We start from the raw sequence: 18,065 nt of genomic DNA on the forward strand, positions 1-18,065 counted from the left end.
GCGATACAGGCGTTGTCGAAATGGCGGGATGGAAGCCGGTGTTGATGCGATTCCGAACGGTGGACGTGCCGACTAAAAATCTTTGCCTAAACACTAAATGAAGAACGCAATTCTTCCAACTTACACAAAGTCTGGCAACACTTAACCGGTGTAAAGCCTTCGGCAGTGGAGGGACCAAATACATCGGTGAACAATGTGCAAGGCGTAAATAAAGAACTGAACGTAGAGTAGCAGACATAAGCTATGCGAAGCAACACGTCAACGGCTTGGACGCCATCCGTGTCTTCCACACCACAAATCAATTCTCCTCGAATCAGTGTCACACTTACGGATTCGCGTTTGGAACAAAGAGATTATTACAGCCGTTTGTAATTTCTTCGGCAGCATAATGTAGCACAACCGCTTTCCGTGTACGAAACAGCTCTGATAGAAATATTAGATTCTATCGGAGAGACTGCTGCGGCACAGGGGATGAAGCTCTCAGCTGTTGCACGGAATGTTCGTTTCTTTGGTTCATGTGTAGTTTGCTGTAAATGAGAGAAACGTGAGCCATAATCACCTTGCAAATTGGGGATAGTTCAACTTCGGCACGTGCGCAATGTATGACGGCGCTTATGTTCGAAATAGAATTCCTACAGTGAATAGTGTCATGATAGGAACAAATGACAACTATTTCAGAAGAGTACAGGACATCTTCAATGACCGCATACATCTATACGCGGCTAAAGGGCGAACATGCCGAGCAGTTGCTGTGTGAAGGGCCAATCTCTCAAATGGTATCGTCATTTCGAAAAGCGAGCGATAACGTTGTGCGTCAATAAAATAGACGGTGACTCCAGTGTCCACGAAAGTGACTGAGCACACACCTTCAACACAGAATTCTGTTAAATTTGATAGGCGACAGTGGGGATTTTTGTGTTTTGATGACGCAGCAGCCTCTGCCATGTGAACAGCGACAAAAAGTACTCATCTTCTCAAAACACAGAACGAGGTCGTATCACTGATGAATAATGGCGGCGCGCAGAACGTGATCGACAGGCAACAGGCATCGGACGAATACTGCATAACAGGGCCAAAAATGGGTTGCAACAGCTGCAAAATAAACGTGGCATGTTGGTACCCCGGAATGCCATGTGTGTAAACGCGATTGAACGCCTCGACAAGGGTGAGCAATATGACCGGCACAGCCCCACCCAACTCGTATTGGGTGACCATGTGTCGCACGGCAGGTCCAGGTGATAGACGCAGCTGGCACAAAAACGCAACAGCGCCTTTTGGCAGGGCCTGGATACGATGTCGGCGTAACTGAGAATCTGGGCTGCAGTTTCACGGAGCAGTCGGAGTCTGGTGACCACTTCAGCTTAACTGACAGGCACCGCTACAGGGAGCTGTTTGCGTTGCACAGGCAGAACTTCGGTCATTTCTTGTTCAATCACGCGTGGCGGAGCGTGGGCAGAAAATTCAAAGAAAGCTGCTCTATGCTGCGGCTCAGCTAACGGCTCTAAGGAGTGCTGGTGGGCAACACCCCCACCCACAAATGCCTTCGCCTCTGCGAGCAGCATTGACTGATAGGAAAGTGCATTCAATTCTGCGACGTGTTCGTCTTGCAAAATTGGCTGATGTTTCGATGCTTCCGGCATGTGAAATTCCTCGCAACTTTAGCGTGAAATCAAAATCCGAGGACACGTAAGCACTTCTTCTGACTTGTCAATGCAAAAGCATTGATGCCCGCCTGAACGCCACTGCGCAATGTTTTGAGTTGACTCCTCTCAGAAAAGCAAGGGCGTTGAGACACCTGGTGCATTTCGATTTGGCCTAACCGGGGCGCAGTTGGAAAGCATATGAGAGCTTGTGCAGAGAGGGAACGCGCGGATAATACAGGGTTATCAAGAGCAAGAGTGAGGATGATATGACGTGGCCGTTAAATCCTCTCCCCTCACGCAATACCTGGCGCGCTAGCGGGGATGCAGGTGCCTCCTTTCACCAGCTCTGCTCCGTCGAGGCGCGCTCGTAGCACGGCATCGCGTTTAATGGGAATCCACCTGCCGTTTAACTGATACAAATGACAGACGGCGGCTTTTTCGCTCAATGAGCCATTTGAAGCTTTCACATCAGTAATGTCTGCTATTCTGCTGACCTTACTGAAAGTCACATATTCAAAATGCTGTCCCAAATTCATTTCAAAACTTTCTTTACTCTGTCCGATTCCAACTTGGTCGCACTCGCCTGCAAAAGTCCAGAATGCCTTCCATATAACTCGAGAATCACCCAGCTGGTTCCTACGCCCTTTCCCGCCAACGCTACAGGGCTTGCACAGAGCAGCGTGACAAAACACATTGCGCAGGGTGGCAAAACACCAGTACGAAAGAACACTTAAATTAGCCACACCAGCTAGGCTGACCACACCCGCGTGATAGAAAATCAAATTCAATCAATCAGTTTGTGTCATCGTCTCATTGGTTGTGCAACACTTTCAAGCTACCCTGCAGCTACCGCCACTTGTAAAGAGGTCTATTAGCTGGTTTTTCGGAATGACTAACTTGACGGTGAGGTCATGTCAAAACGTCGGACGAGGAGTGGTGAGCCTGTGCTTTGCGTTGCTGCTGATAATTGGCCAGCGCTCTTCTTCGCTACCAAACCAATAACCAAACAGCTAAATAAATAAACAAGCAGATAAAGCTATAGGTAAATGAAATGGGTGCTACCACGAAAGGAGAAATTTTGGTCCATCTGGAGGTGTATTCTGTAAGAGTCCACTTAGTGGGCAGTTCATTTCGGCCACTGCTGATGTACTGATTGGATGGAGCTGTGCCAGCGAGGAGGAGACGAGCGGCCCCAGCAAATCAGCCACGGTTGAAATGAAAGTCCATTAGGTGGACTCTCAAAGAATATCCCCCGCCTCGACGAAAGACGGGCCGCAGATTTCGGCGACACCATGGCCTGCAACCTTCAGCCTTGGCGGCAGAGAAACGCCAATACATCGCTACCATTGATCGGCCATTTAAACCTTCAGATGTTAGAAATGAATCGCCCGAGAACCGGTGCGTTCTAAAGACTTATTTGATTAGTTCCTTGCAGCACTGTGAAACTGCAGGACCCCTTAGGCAACAGACATGCCAGGTGCCCGTATAGATGAGTTAATTCACACCGCGTTCACTACTTACCTTCTAGGCCATAGATGCTACTTACTTAGATTGACACAGGAAATATTTTGGCCTTGTAACTAAAATTTGCGTTTGCAAGAATGCGACAACAGGCGTTCGCTTGATCTGTACGCTTTCTCGGCAGTTCTTTTGCGCATCCTTAGCCAGCAGAAAGGGCATATACACTGACAAATGTTTATCCCAGTAAAAAATTCACTTCCAGTGAGGAGGGCAAATGGTTAAAAATGGCTGTCCGGTCGGCATAAGGTGCCATGCTGCCATGTCTGGCGATGACGTAATTTTATTGTATATGGAAGCGTTCGCCAAACCACAAAAAAACCTGCTTCACCAGCGAAAAAGCCAGTCCAGACCGATGGTCTCAATTGGATAGCGTCATGAGTCTCATTTACAACGGCCACGTGCACTTTAGCATTCGGACGCTTGAACTCTGACGCTAAAAGAATCAATTGTTAATTTTATTGCATTTCTTCTTTCCGACAACCATAGTGTACTATGCGAAATGTACACCACAGATAGCAAACATTGCGTAGGCAGATCCTGGACGTCACCCACATTGTCCTAAGCTGTGCGAGTGCGCCAAAACACAAGGTTCCGCATAATGTACAATAAATAACAGTACTAGCAAACAATAATTCACCTTCGTCTCTTCTTAAGGTTGTCTCCTATTGCCTTTCATGACGCCGATCTCCCTCGTTTACTGGCCATTAGCGATTATTACAGAGGAGGTATGATTGAATGTACGGGTGAATATAATAAAGACGGGGGAAGGAATCTGTGTCTCAGAGCCGAGAAAAAACGCGTAAGAGAAATGTAATTAACGAGCCTGATTGATGGGCCACTGCGTAAAAAAATATTGCAGAACTCATCTTACATTGCCAGTCGATGCCAATGCGATTAACATTCGACCAATTTAGCGATACGCTATATTTCTGGAGGGACATTTATATCGCACCGCTGGGGGCCACTCTGGGGCTTTTGTTACATCAGGAAATTCCTTTGGTTCACTAGATTGACGTTGAGGTAGACAAACTGGTGATCCTAATTTGCACAATGGCAAGTTGGTTGTAATATTTGAGGTATGGCTTCTGCTTCCTATGTCATTTCATGGAACAACTGGTCATCTACAGGAACTTAGAATTGAAAGTGAGCACTGGTCCTGTTTTAACGTGTCTCCATATAGTCCTTGTCTAGTTAGCGCTGAATTTTTTTTTTGTTTACCATGACCTAACCAGTCTATTCCAAGGTCCTTCTGCACCAAGGTATCGTATCTTGATATGATGTTGGTGAAGCCACAACATACGCTTGCGTGTGTATAAACAAGTACTTCACCCATTCGAACTGCTGCGAAAAGCTCAAGTACATCATGCACAACATAAGCCTTCCTGACATAAAGATCCGATGAGTAGGTTTCAAATATGACAGGTGGACTTTCTAATTGAGTCGATGATAACACAGTAATAAATCCTGAATACAGTGTCATGAAATGTCTACTTCAAGCCAAAACAAACAAAACACTAAACGCCACTTGGAATATCCCGTGTTGAAGTTCGTTGTATTTCGCTAGACTAGAGGCGCATCGAAAATTTAGTTTTTAAAGCTTGCGTGAATCTTTTTTTTCCTTTTTTGGCTTTGTATTTACATCTGTAGCGTATACTAACTTCAAGACAGGAAGACGCTCAATCCACCTGCATCTGTGCAGTACCATTCTGACTTCACAGACGTAATCCAGAAACGGCGTCTATTGACCTTCGGTTGTCACAGCGCGCCTCACGGCAACTGTTGATAAATTGCCTACTACCCGCAAAATTTCAATACTGCCCAGATATCTTTACCAAATGGAATACGGCAGCAATAGCGCACTGGTAAACTTGCATTGACCATGTTCAAAACAAGTGATCCGTTTGAACACGACTAATATGTATTTCAGACACCAACAGAAATAAGGAAACACACAGGAACTACGCGATTTTTCGAATTCTTACCGTGGAAGTCCTTGTTCAAAAAAGGAGGTGCGAAGAGTGCATAGGGAATATCTGGAAGAAATAATTACATGAAGTGTGCGATTGAAGTTGTAAGACCATCTAAGTAAATTTAGGTACAAATATATCAGTAGTAGCAACAACTGTTGTGGCTTTTTCCATTGAACTGCTATGTCGCAAATGGCCGACTTACAAACAAGGCGTAGTGTTTAGTTTGTCTCTATAGGAGTCTCAATTCTCTAGAGCACTGTATAATGCCAGGAATTCAAAGCTTTTTGAGTACATAGTACAAATAGTCCGTTAGTATGTTAAGCGTCGAGCACTCGGTACATTAAAGCAAAGTTAGACGTAAAGGATGCTTGTGTGTTATCGGTATGCCACGTACTCCACTTAGTGGCATCTTGTGTCGATTGTATTTTTGTTCCTTTTCACACACGACGGCTAATTTGAGTTTTGTTGCCATCGCAGATATATTTCAGTTAAAAGATATATTATTGGTACAATTTACAGAAGAACAAGTACACTTGGCAAAATTTACAAGAATTAATTGGTGTCCTGCTATTGCTATGCAGAAAACAACCTGTACCACAAAGATGTGTTGTGAAAAAGCGTGTACCTTTAGCAAAATATTCGCCTTTCATGTCAACATTATCAAATCGAGAACATTTAAAACAAAGCAACAGCAGTCATTTCTGGTAACGTGAATTGAATATTTTAAAGCCGATCTCAGTAAGAGCACGATGAATATAGACTTGCCAGTCCACATTTATTTCGAGTGACAAAACCTAGTAACGTGATTAGGCGCTCAATGACATTTCCTAGTAGATGGCGCTCTAACCTTTATGGTAGCATATCCCTGATATATTAGCGTGATGGCGTTAAGGACCCCATGACACAAAAAATCCGGAATCAGTGCAGGCATTGGTGCGGGCGCCGGCGCCCGCAAGCTAGAAAATCATCGCGAACCACGCATCCGGAGCCACGCAGGCCCTCCGCGTGGTTCCTAAGTATTACTGAATAGATTGACTTTCTCAAAGTAAAATGACTAAGAAAATTCGTAAAGTACGACTTACACACACAACAAACATGATTGCGCCCGAGTGTAGTTTGAATATACGAGGAAACATAATTTTGTTTCGTGGACACTCAAACATAAACCTCTCTTCCAGCTGCCCTTTGAAGTCTGTCCTAGTAGGAGTGGCGCGACCCGTTCGTTTCCTTGCAACATCATCAAAAAAAAATTAACTAGGAAGTTCACCTGCTTGCATAGATTTCGCCGCCAGCCTTTACGGGTAAACAGTATGGTTTCCTATGCTGTAGTTCCCAGGAAGCGTGAGAAGCAGTCAGGGATCTGTCAAAGCTATCGCATTCCACTCCTAAATGCTAACTTTAAGCGTCCTCCCAAACTTATGCCAGCTGTTTCGAATTGTATTGCGACTGGTGAAGTGCTGACGGTAAGCGTCTACCGTTGATGATGTGTGTGTTCATCGCTCAAGACCATCAATTGCAAGGTAACTTCGGCCACTGTTACGAAGATAAATTATACTTCTGCAACTATCTTTTGTATAAGGTAAAATGGGCTTGCTTGCAAGTAACATGTCAAACGGTAACTCACACTCTTATTCGCAGCAGTTTGCTTTTTCTGTAATATAGATGCTTACCAATGACGTCCGCAAGGCTGACGTGAAACGTGCGACCATCTCTTGGACTGTGATCCCAACTATAGGCATAACCAAGGAGAAACGAGAAAACCGTAAATACAAAGAAGCCAATAGGATTGTGCAGCACGATTTTTTCAAAAAGTTACGCGTTGCGGTAGAAAACTGTAGATTTGAAGAACGCTGAAGTCAACCAATATCTACACAAATAAGCTTTTAGAATTGGAGAATAAAAATTGCGAACGTGGTTCATGTGTTAACATGCTATCACAAACAGTAGGCTCATGAACGTTCGGACCCAGCTTCTAATTGTTTATTCAGTAACGCTTAATGGCATGCACCGTTCGCTGCTATTAACAAAAGAAAACTCAATAATTCCTCATACTCACCATATAAACAAGTTTGCCACTGAAGTTTAGAGGTTTGTTAAGCACAAGTTGGCTAGAAAGGTGGTGCATGTTGCTCGTATGTCGGAATTCACATGTGTGTTCACTTACATTTCCTAATAAAATTTGGATTGGTAAATATTTTTGTTCTAACGGGCGTTCTCTCCCCAAAATTAGTTTCAAAATATTGTCTGTCATCGTTCAAAAAGAAATGTGTAGAACGACTGCATTTACTCCGATTTCATTCCGAAACCGTAGAACATGTAATTAAAAAGGGTGTAGGTCTTGGCTAGTTGATAAAACATGCTTTAGAGTTTGACTAACAGCGCACGGACAGCAAAGAGGACAGAAGAGCGTTCTGTTCTCTCTCTCTCGCTTTTTTTTTTCTGGCCGTCCACTGTTATTCAAACTTTATTGCGTAAGAACCCAGATTGTTTGCCAGAACACGTAACCAAAATTTCGTCAAGTACAACTTTTTCTCGAATTCACTGTTGCACTGAAAAATAGGTCAGTGTTAAAGAGGCCGCCATTTGACTGATGTTATAATCAGCATAAGTTCTGATACCACACGATTGTGACTATACACAGGCTCTTTCCTAAAATATAGGAACACCTGGCTCCTCGTTATGTTTTGAATCCCACAGGGCTTGTACGAACAATGTTCAATTGCCTAAAACAATGGGAGACCTCCAATAAATCCAGAATTAGAGCTGCCGAGATCATGCCAGGTGAATTCTTAATAATGTAAAGGCTCATACACAGAGATGCATTACAGAAAAGGGTGAATGGACAAGTGCTCTCCAAACTAGTTTTTGAACCTACAATCCGTGCATAAACTGCGTGAGGAGCTTCCGGAACAAAGGGTTTCCGAAAAAATTGAATCCCATGAAGCTTGGCACACTGCCTTGAATTCTGAGTTCCATTTTGTGGTAGCATGTGCAAACTTCTCAGTGGTTCATGCTACAAGTGGCGTGCCTCAGCAAGACAGAAATTCAAACTTTTTTTATTAAACCTGCGCTCTAACCATTTATCACCGCGAGTAGAACAGATGGAAAACAGAAGAACCAGCATTATTCAGAAAACCGAACCTGTACCACTAATAATGTAGAAAGCCTCGATTGCTGTAAATATCACGCAGCGCACTTGAAAACTATAATTACCTTATGAAGGAAGCGTTATCATTGTAACACAGCGATTTACCATTGCAGCCTATTTTAAGACGACTCGGAAGCACTGAAGCGGATTTCTTTGTTACGTACTGCAAAGTTCCAAATTAATGGCTTCTTGCACTGAGAATAGACTCAAATGATTTGCCCACAAGCCCTAGTTGTTTGCAATGCTTTGGGGTGATGTAACAACAGCAAATGTGTTCCGCAAATGTTCGCGCAACAACGCGTCCCAAATTTGTCACAAAAGCCGTGAAGAGCTGACTGAAAATATCAAACAATTTCTAGCACCTGCACTCTTGCTGCTGGATTCTAGATATTCAGCAAAACAGAACGAATGACATCTTGTGTCCTTAACCAACCATACAGCCTTCCCTTTTTATACGCAATAATAGGATTTAGGTGCGATTGGTCGATATATTTACTATCCCACTGTGACCCTAAGACAATATTTGTAGAGATTCAGTTTTACTTGTATAGTTTCATACATAAGCAAACCGCTAGAATTCTTTATAAGCCTCAGAATTGCTATTCCGCCCCATGAGAAGCTATTTCTGTAGTATTCTCCACATCTAAATTAGAATCTACAACACCCATTTACAGTACCTAACAGGTCACCTTGATCGATTTCAAAACTGCAGCATTAGACTTGTTCATTCTTCTTATTCCTGTGGTCTCTGTACATAATTTGCGAAAGCTGAGAGCAACTTGTCACTTCTCTTATAGTCGTCGTACTTATGGTGCGAATCGCCGCAAGCGCAGTGCTAAACAACACCATTATCTCTAAATTATATTTTGGTTTATTGAGAATAGAAATAAAGCCCACTCTAGGTCAGTTCTGGTTAGCGCAGAAATACAGGCTGTTAGGTGATTAGCAGTTTCATGTTTAGTTGTAGAGGGTAGGCTACAAAAAGAACACACACAAACAGGTCAGTGATCGCCCTGTTCATATTCTTTTCTTGTCCAGTCTACCGCGCTGCGAGAATGCATAAAGACCAATTCTGAATTTACATTCACAACTTGTCTAACGATAAAAAACTTGGCACTCTGCCCCTCACATTATGTTTTAGACCACTTATTACTCACGTTAATTGTCCCTCGTCTGGATGGCGATACTTAGTCAATTCCATTTTGTTGAAGCCTTCTCGAATGTAGTGCAAGGCTGCTATGAACGAAATATTCGAAGGAAAGGGTCGTACCTAGAAGAACAAAGTAATGTTGATAATGTTAGCGCGAAAAAAGTGTAGGCTCATAATGAGAACATCGATGTGCGTTTTCTTGGCTCACATAAATGTCCTCTAAGAAGAAAATTTTTAAGGATAGAGAGGTATATACACTCCCCCTCGCTATGCTCAAACACTTACAAGCTTCTCGTCCATGATATCGGTACGAAAAGAAATATGTACAGTAGCTTGTAACTCAGCGCCAAAGGTATATTCATGACATACTTGTAGTGTTTCACCAAAATGAAGTTACAACCAATATTGATAAAACGAAGTATTTTTGCTTGTCCATGTTGTGCAAAAGAGTTCCAAAAATTCACGTGTCGGTTTTATACGTAACTTAGTTCTGTAAGTGCCTGATGCACAAGTAATACAGTGATAAAGTTTACTATCCTTTGTGCCTTTCATTGCCGCATCTGTGGGCAAAATCACCTGCTATGTGCTCATATTCTCGCTTTTCCATGCACATTACTGTTCGGCGGCGCGACGAACGCGCGAATTGTTTCAAATCACTTGACGCCGTTTGGCCAGAGAGACGTAGCTATGGGACTATGGCCTTGTGGATTGCATATCGGGCGGTGGTGCTGGGAGATCACAATGTGATCCCAGCATCGGCCTCGTATTCTTTAAGTGAATCTTTCTTTGAGAACCTTCTTGGATCTTCTTTATTGCGACTGATAATAGCTGCAGCTGCGGCTGTCTTGCTGAGTAGTTTGCACTCGAGAAACGTTATGCAGGTCGAAATTACATGATGAAATCTAGTACATGAAGTGAATCTATTCTGAAGCAATTATTTGAATGTTATCAAACCAAATGCTCTTCATACAAATGGCTTTTACATTATAGCTTTTTAGCATTTACTTCCATACAACGTTTTCATCATGACCCAGACTAATAAAAATTATTATGTAACACTTTATTTATTTTATGTCCATGCTCAGACGTCGAAAGAACTTAGGCGGACATGCAAACAGCCATGAATGTGAATGTACACCTTGAGACGTCGACGCAGTAATGCCGCGAGGCAAAAGACCATGTCGATTGTTTAACAAGGGGAAAATTGGGAGCACACGTGTATTGATACAGACAAAGGAACTGTAAAAGAATATTCATTTTTTGCCATGTTTCAATCTGTGTGTCTTGCAGTGCACGATTTTTCCTCACACAAGCTGTGCTTCTCGATCCATGTGCCAATTGCCCCAAACACGCTAATGATATGAGCACAGAGCTGTTGCGATGCGAGGATAAAGTTTCATTTTCACAGTGGTGTCCGTTAAGTTCGGTTGAATGTTCTTTGAGTTTGTTTTAGTTGCACTGCAACGGCTTCAGCAAACATTTACCAATACGTTCCTTCTTTGTTACATTAATGCGTCATCCTTTATCAGTGCTCATTTGCCCATATTGCTCTTTGCATATCGACACACCTTTCGAAGTCTTGTCCATAGGAAGTACACTAGATTTTTTTTTGCGAAATCGGACGACACAAAAAGACTATACTCGGTGTTTATCCTAAAATGAGATGACAAAATTTCAAAGGTGAGACTATTTAGAGGCCTTCTGCAACAACTCATGAAATTCACTCACTTCCCACTTGTCACTTCTAACAAACGTACATTTGTTTTATATTAAGCAGTATGGCACGCACGAATTGTTTTAGACATCTTTGGCATGAACCTACAAACAACTTTGCTTTTCACTCTGGTTACAAATGGCTGTGCTATTTTTTTAGTTGGTGCCATTCATACGTGCAACTAATATAGTTAAGACATTGGCATTTGTACAATTTAGGATAGTAAAAGCCTGCTCTATGGCGATATATTCCTGCATTCATCTAAGAAAACTACAGCGTACGTGAATATTAGAAAATACAGAATTAACTGAGTTTCTTCATGAATACTGTAACAAGTTCCCTTAGGGATCCACGGTGTGAGCGATGATACTTGTATTGAAGTTAAAAAATTATGTGTTTTGTTGACACGTACTGAGGTAAACAAAAATTGCTATTTAGGTGTCCCATCAATCTGCTGTGTTTTGCTTTGCACTTACGTATTCGTAGAGTGCCCACCGGTTCAATAGTGTGTCCTCGTATCCTATTCTCATTTCCACTTCTTTCAACTGAAACAAAACGAAACGGTTTCTTTTTGATGGACGCATAGAATAAATTTACACACTAATTCTCTATACGAGCGTTAGTACCGTAATCATTGAGCTTAAAGGGAGATTCCATCTGTGGCATCTCGCTACCATTGGTATTATTAGCTAAAATATATTGATGCGTTGAAATTATATTCAGTTTTATATCTAACTAACGATGATACCACGTTTGTTAGTTAATCTAACGGGAATATTTAGTTTCATATCTTTCACAAAATCATGTGTATTAAAAAAAATGCCATTCTTCAGCTACATAATGACGAGGATAGGGTTCAAACTACAAATTTTAATAGCGAACTAAGCACAATAGTAAAAAAATCTAAGATTTTGTAAGAAAGAACAGCATTAGAAAGGCCCGTCACCATCGCGTGTCGCACGGCCATATTCGCTGATCCAGCTGAGCGATAGCTGCTGCCGCTGTGTTTCTAGCTGACGCTCGACGAGTGCAATAAACCTCGTCAAAGTAGTGTAGTCGTTACGCTTATGAATGGAAAATTTTTTTATCTTGCGGTAAATAATCTGCATATTTGTAACGTATAAACTCTATTGCGATGAATTACGCTTGTTTGAGTTCTTGTTCATCTTTTTAAAATTTTGTTGTGGTCACAAAACAGAACTTTATAGGGTCAGAAAATCGATCTCGCAGTCTGGCAATTTCGGAAGAGTTGAATTTTATTCCACTGTTATGTAATATATTTATTTTGCCACCCATTTTCTCATTACTGCAGAGTAAGTAAGTGGAGTATTTCTTCCATTTGGTCGAGCTTTCTCAAAGTGACACTACAGATTTGCATTGTCATTTGTGCTTTTCAGAAAAAAAGAAAGCGTTAATATAGAGAGTTTTCGTAGGATAAGCCGCACTGCAACATGCTGAACGTATTCGTGTCTATAAAACATTGTATATATTCATGGGCGCTATTAGCCAGAGAATATATCCGAAAATGTGTAGCAAACGTAAAGCGAGCAGGAGAAGAGAAACCCGAACGAAAAATGCATTATCCTGCTCCTTGTCTTAACGTTTAGAACGTATTTCTAGCCTTATCTGGCAGAAGCACGAGTATTTCCGAAAATAACGGTTGCCATTTGGGATGCTGCTAATATTTATGGTAATTTTGATAAATGAGGTGTCACAGCCATTTTGCGCCAAGTGTGATCCTATTCTGTTTCTTCATTGATTTTAGCTAGGAACATGGACACATAGAACTGATTCATACAAACCTGTCTTTGTTTGAGACATTCTCGCATCGTGTGTGGTCAGACCCCTTTGTTGCAAGCACTGTTTCAGTTACAAACGTAAACACCCACCGCACTTGACGGTTTAGAATAACGACCACCGAACAGAACCTGGATGAAAAGAAATATTTTCTATATTTTTTGCGTAGCAGTGTTAGGGCGGTGCCCTTACCTTGTTCTGTAAAGCTTCTCGCGTCGTATTGTCGATCCAGCTGTTGTTTTGAAGCGTTTCATTGAATGCCTCTTTCAATCTGTGGGCAATCTCTGTTACCTGAAACGAAGTGTATTTGTAATTAATTCAAACATCGCCATCTGATAGTGTTTCTTTATTTTATGTTCGTGACTATAAAACACTCAAAAACAAAGAGAGTTCCACGCACTCTCTTTAAGGGAGTATCTGCTTGTCCCACACTTCACTCTTTTCGACTCTAGATCGACCATCTTTGAGAGAGAGTAGGCCAACTCCTTCCGACAGAGTTTTATTACTCCACCGCAAGGGAGTGCTAGTACTCTTCCGCTTAGTGCTAATACTCTCCCCACAGGGACTACTAGTACCCTTCCGCAGATTGCTAATACTATCCCCCAAGCTGTATTAGTACTCCCCCACACCGAGTGTTTCTACTCCTCCAAACCAAGTACTTCTTCTCCTCCCGGCCGTGTGTTTCTACTCTCTCAACCAGAGTGTTTGTACTCCTTCAGAAAAGAGTGCTAGTACTCTTCCCAATAGTGTGAAAGCCCGATGTATATCCAAGGCCACGTTAGAAGGGATTCGCAATACTTAGATGTGGGGAATATTTTATTCCTTCATAAGCAGCTCCTGCACTGACGCTTTGAGAATGGGATGCAATCTGTAGTCACCGGGTTACTCAAAATGAAACATTTTCGCTCTTAAAATGTCAAAATCTTTATTGATCAGTCACAAGACAAACTAAACAATAATTTAAGAAACATACTGACAAACACATAAATTCAAATTACAATGACACCCATGAACTTTAGAACACATCTTGTATTAAAACATACGTATATTCTCTAAAATTTCATCAGTATACTAAAGTGTAGAACGATCCTTTAATTTCAATTGGCGCTTTCTTTTCAAAAAGAAAGTATACAATGGAAAGTTAAGTATAGAACAAACGTGCGCAAACTACCAAAATCTTGACACTATGATCTAAGAGAAATATGCGTCACATTACTGGTCATCAAATGCATTTCTGGCACAAAACGTGTGCACTTATATGGCAGAGGTTACCAGATGAGCTGCTAAGCATCGGGCTAGTAATGTAGATAAATTGTACAATAAACTTTTTGTATGCCATAGTCTAAGACATATCATAAGAAGCCAACAAACACTGACACCAAGGACAACATAGGGGAATTTACTAGTGCTTATTAAATGAAATAAATAAAGGATATATTAAAGGAAATTAAAGTGGATGAAAAAACAAATTGCCGCAGGAACCCACAGCCTTCGCATTTCGCGTGCGATGCTCTACCAATTGAGCTACCGCAGCGCCGTTTCCGCATCCACTTTTTTGAGTATTTATGTGTCCTAGTAGAACCCTGGGAGTGTTAGCCAGCGCCACCACTCACAGACCTGGGCGGCTAACGCGGAACGTCCTTTGTGCAGCAGGCGTCACGAGAACGTGATCTTAGATCACGTTCTCGTAACACCAGTGGCAAAAAGGATGTTCCACGTCGATGCCGTTCATAACCATTCTGATGCCTAAATAAAATACTCTGAGTTTGACTTTGACGTGTATCAAATATTCAGTTGCTAAGATGAAATACTTCACTTTGAAATGCGTCCGCCATGTCTGCGTTCGCACCGCCCTCCTTTTGCTGGCGTTACAAGCGCTTGCGTATCTACTTTCCTTTCTCTCCACTCTCCCGAGGTGGCGGTCCCGTAAGCGAGCTGCCCGGGCGGACCTCGAGGCGGACCGAACCGTCCATGTGGCCCCGATCCGGCAAACTTGGAACGTTTCACAAGGGCAACGGCCAAGTTTCACAGGGAGGTTGTGGGGAACAAATTTTCAGTACCCTTTGTTGTGTGGGACCGCTTGTGGTTTTCCGATGACCTCACAACTATTACTGCACTACGAGGCATCGACCAACGCTGGATCGCCATGGCTACGGTGCAGCAGTGTGTGCCCTCAGAGTGCGGTGGAATACATGTCTGTTCTACGTGCCAGGATTTGTTAGTAAAAGGTGTCGTGATGCGCACAGCTACATTACATTGGTTGCATGCATACCAGTGCCACATAATTTTCCGAGGCTCAACATAGTGGAGGAGCGAGTTGTCGTGCCTCGCCTTCCATTTGTGTGCATACGGCGTTGGACACACGGCAATCTGTAATTCGCCATTAAGAGGCCCCCATACACAGCTTCGCTAGACATAGACCTTCACAGAGTGCAATGGCACTGAATTTTTCGAGGTAATCGGATAGACCATAGTAGGATTTTTAAATAGGGCGGTCGCGGGATCGAATCCCGGCTGCGGCAGCCGCATGTCGATGGGGGCGAAATGGGAAAATACCAGTGTACTTAGAGTTAGGTGCACGTTAGACCCATGTGGTCCCAATTTCCAGAGGCGCCCACTACGGCATGCCTCATAATCAGATCGTGGTTTTGGCACATAAAACTTCGTAATTAAAAAAAGAATAGGACACCTCGGCCGTCATACTGTATGTGCGAAGATACTGAAAAGAGAAAACGTTGTGCCATAAAACGGGAACCAATAGTCGAATGTGGTAGTATCATCCCGTAGGCATGGTTGCTTAAGCGTGACCTCGTCAAAATATATGTATATATATATCAAAACGTTTTTTTTAAAGAAAAAAATGCAGAAAGCGAGTGGGTGGAGCCCCTAGTCCAGGGCCCCACTGGCTTGAGCGGTCGGCCGTGCTTGGTCGAGGAGCGCTAGTTGCATCTCCCAGTCCTCGCTGGCGAGCCAAGTCTCCCTCTGCTCCCTTCCGGAAAGTTTGCCGGCTATTTTTGGTGTAATAATTTTGGGTGGCCTATTCTGGCAGTCCCACGTAATGCGGGCGAGAGTTGGCCGGCCTCCGCACCAAGGACAGCGAGCGCTGTACAGCGTTGGGTGAATGGCATTTTCAAATAAAGGTTTGGAAATGTGTGCGTCTGTATTCGGCGCCAGTCCTAGGAGTCCTGCCTGGATAGGTAAGGGTGTGGTGGACTGTACTTTCTTCGCTCGCGCCGCTGGTGCTCAAGGATGTCTCGTGGTAAAAAGGGGTTTTCGTCAGAGTGGTCGGCCGCTCGGTTGACAAAAGCAGGAGCTGCGCCGTCCGCTCTCTCATTGCCCTCAAGTCCTGCGTGACTCGGGCACCAGATGATCATGTGTTCTGAAAGGCTGCCGTGAATCTATACCAAAATGGCCACAATCTTATGGCCATCCTTGTACAGGGCGCAGGTTAAGTTGGACGTCGTCCAAATTATTCAGGAGTCCCATAAAATGGCGCGCTTCCTAACCAGCCTGTGGTTCCCGCACGTAAAACTGCATACTTTTATTGAAATTATTGCACAGCCACATTACTTATAACTCACTTCTAGCTATCACAGCCTTAGATATTGTTTTATCGCGATGTCGTGCCCCAGTTCTATGTTTTTTTATTAGGAAAAGCTTTCTTTCTACGATTTGTTGCCTCCGCCAAAGTGCTTAAGTTGTTAATATTGCTCTCAGAATGCGTTGAGAGCAGATCCGGTATTGCGCATGGCCACCTTCAGCGTCGGTCTGCTATAGTGTCACTGATAGCGTATGCATACAAGATGTTTCCCGTGTTGATAAGAAGGACAGGGGGGTTGAGTTGAACTTGACAAAATGGAGGTTTTAAAAGGGCTACATGCCATGAGGGAACAGCAGGTTGCCGCGGGCGCAACCTGCTGTTGGTGAGTAGCGGCGCACCAACAGCAGGTTACACGCAACAGGTCACGCACACCACTACGTGGTGCGTGTGATGCCGCGGGGGCAACCTGTAGTAAGGTGCGTAGTGGCGCGACTGTCGCCTCCAGAGTGGGTAAAGAAGATGGCTGGCGTGCATGTAGCGATAGAAGAGAAAACGGCAGCTCTCTGGACATGAGGGACGCTGTATCGGCCATTTCCGAAATCCGGCGGCACCATGGCTGGTCGGCTTAAATAAACAGTGGCCACAGCGGCGACCTTTGTTAATGCAAGAAACCCCCTGGCGCTGGCAGCCAAGAGGATCAAGGACACCGGCACCGTCATAGTTGCCTTTGACGGATACCGGGTACCCAACTACGTCAGGTATGACAATGCACTGGTCAGATGTACTTTATATCGTAAGCAGATCGACATCTGCTACGTTTGCGGACGGCTTGGCCATCGTGCCGACGTATGTCCGACACCCAGTGAAGCCGTATTCAGAGGATGTGGAGCCTCGAACCCAGACGAGCAGCATCAGTGCACGCCTAAATGCAAGTTGTGCGGCGAGGGCCATCTCACGGTAGGAAAGGAATGCAGACAACGCTTTAAAATCCCATACGTCGTTCGACGTCGCCGAAAAGAACTAGCCAGAGCCGAAAGGAGCCGGATGAGAAGCCCTAGCCCGGATTACCGCGGTGCTGAGCTCCAGTTCCCGGAGCTCGACCAGCATCGGTCCCAGTATACAGCCCCCGAGGGAGGTCGCCGTCACTCCAGATTGCGGTCTAGGGATCGTGACCATTCCTGGAGTTTATCCCGGAGCCATTCCCGTGGTCGGTCCAGGGGACGATCTGCTTCCATGGTTCACTTCGAGCCCAGAAGCCGGTCCAGGTCAAGATCCAGAGCCCGGGGACATGATCATCAGCATCAGGTGGTCCACAAGGAGGGCCGCCCCACTTGGGCAGATCGGGTCCGAGGAGGACCATCAGAGGTGATGTCGAGGTCGCTGCCAGAGCATGATGATATTTTGAAAAAAATCACGAGATTAGAGCGTGAGAACGCGGCCTTGAGAGAGAACATTAGTAGACTAATGGCTGAGATAGCAGAGATTAAGGGCGCTAGGAACTCGCAACCCAGCGCTACTGTCAATGCGGAAATTCTGGAAGTCCCGATGGCCGAGGTTAGCGACGGGTCACGACCACCGAAG

At 44.0% G+C, this 18,065-nt stretch overlaps 1 protein-coding gene across 1 annotated transcript in view; it reads right to left on the minus strand.

Moving 5' to 3' along the window:
• The window catches only part of LOC135911937 (neprilysin-4-like), a 186,215-nt gene that overhangs the window by 89,373 nt on the left and 78,777 nt on the right, over window positions 1-18,065 (minus strand). Inside the window, exons 3-7 of the mRNA XM_070525674.1 lie at window positions 13,136-13,234; window positions 11,623-11,691; window positions 9,440-9,552; window positions 6,805-6,863; window positions 5,147-5,197 (exon numbers count right to left, since the gene is read on the minus strand). Coding sequence (XP_070381775.1) covers window positions 5,147-5,197; window positions 6,805-6,863; window positions 9,440-9,552; window positions 11,623-11,691; window positions 13,136-13,234 — 391 coding nt within the window. The remainder of the gene's footprint in view (window positions 1-5,146; window positions 5,198-6,804; window positions 6,864-9,439; window positions 9,553-11,622; window positions 11,692-13,135; window positions 13,235-18,065) is intronic.

The sequence above is a fragment of the Dermacentor albipictus genome, chromosome 9, assembly GCF_038994185.2.
Source record: "Dermacentor albipictus isolate Rhodes 1998 colony chromosome 9, USDA_Dalb.pri_finalv2, whole genome shotgun sequence".
NCBI lineage: Eukaryota > Metazoa > Arthropoda > Arachnida > Ixodida > Ixodidae > Dermacentor > Dermacentor albipictus.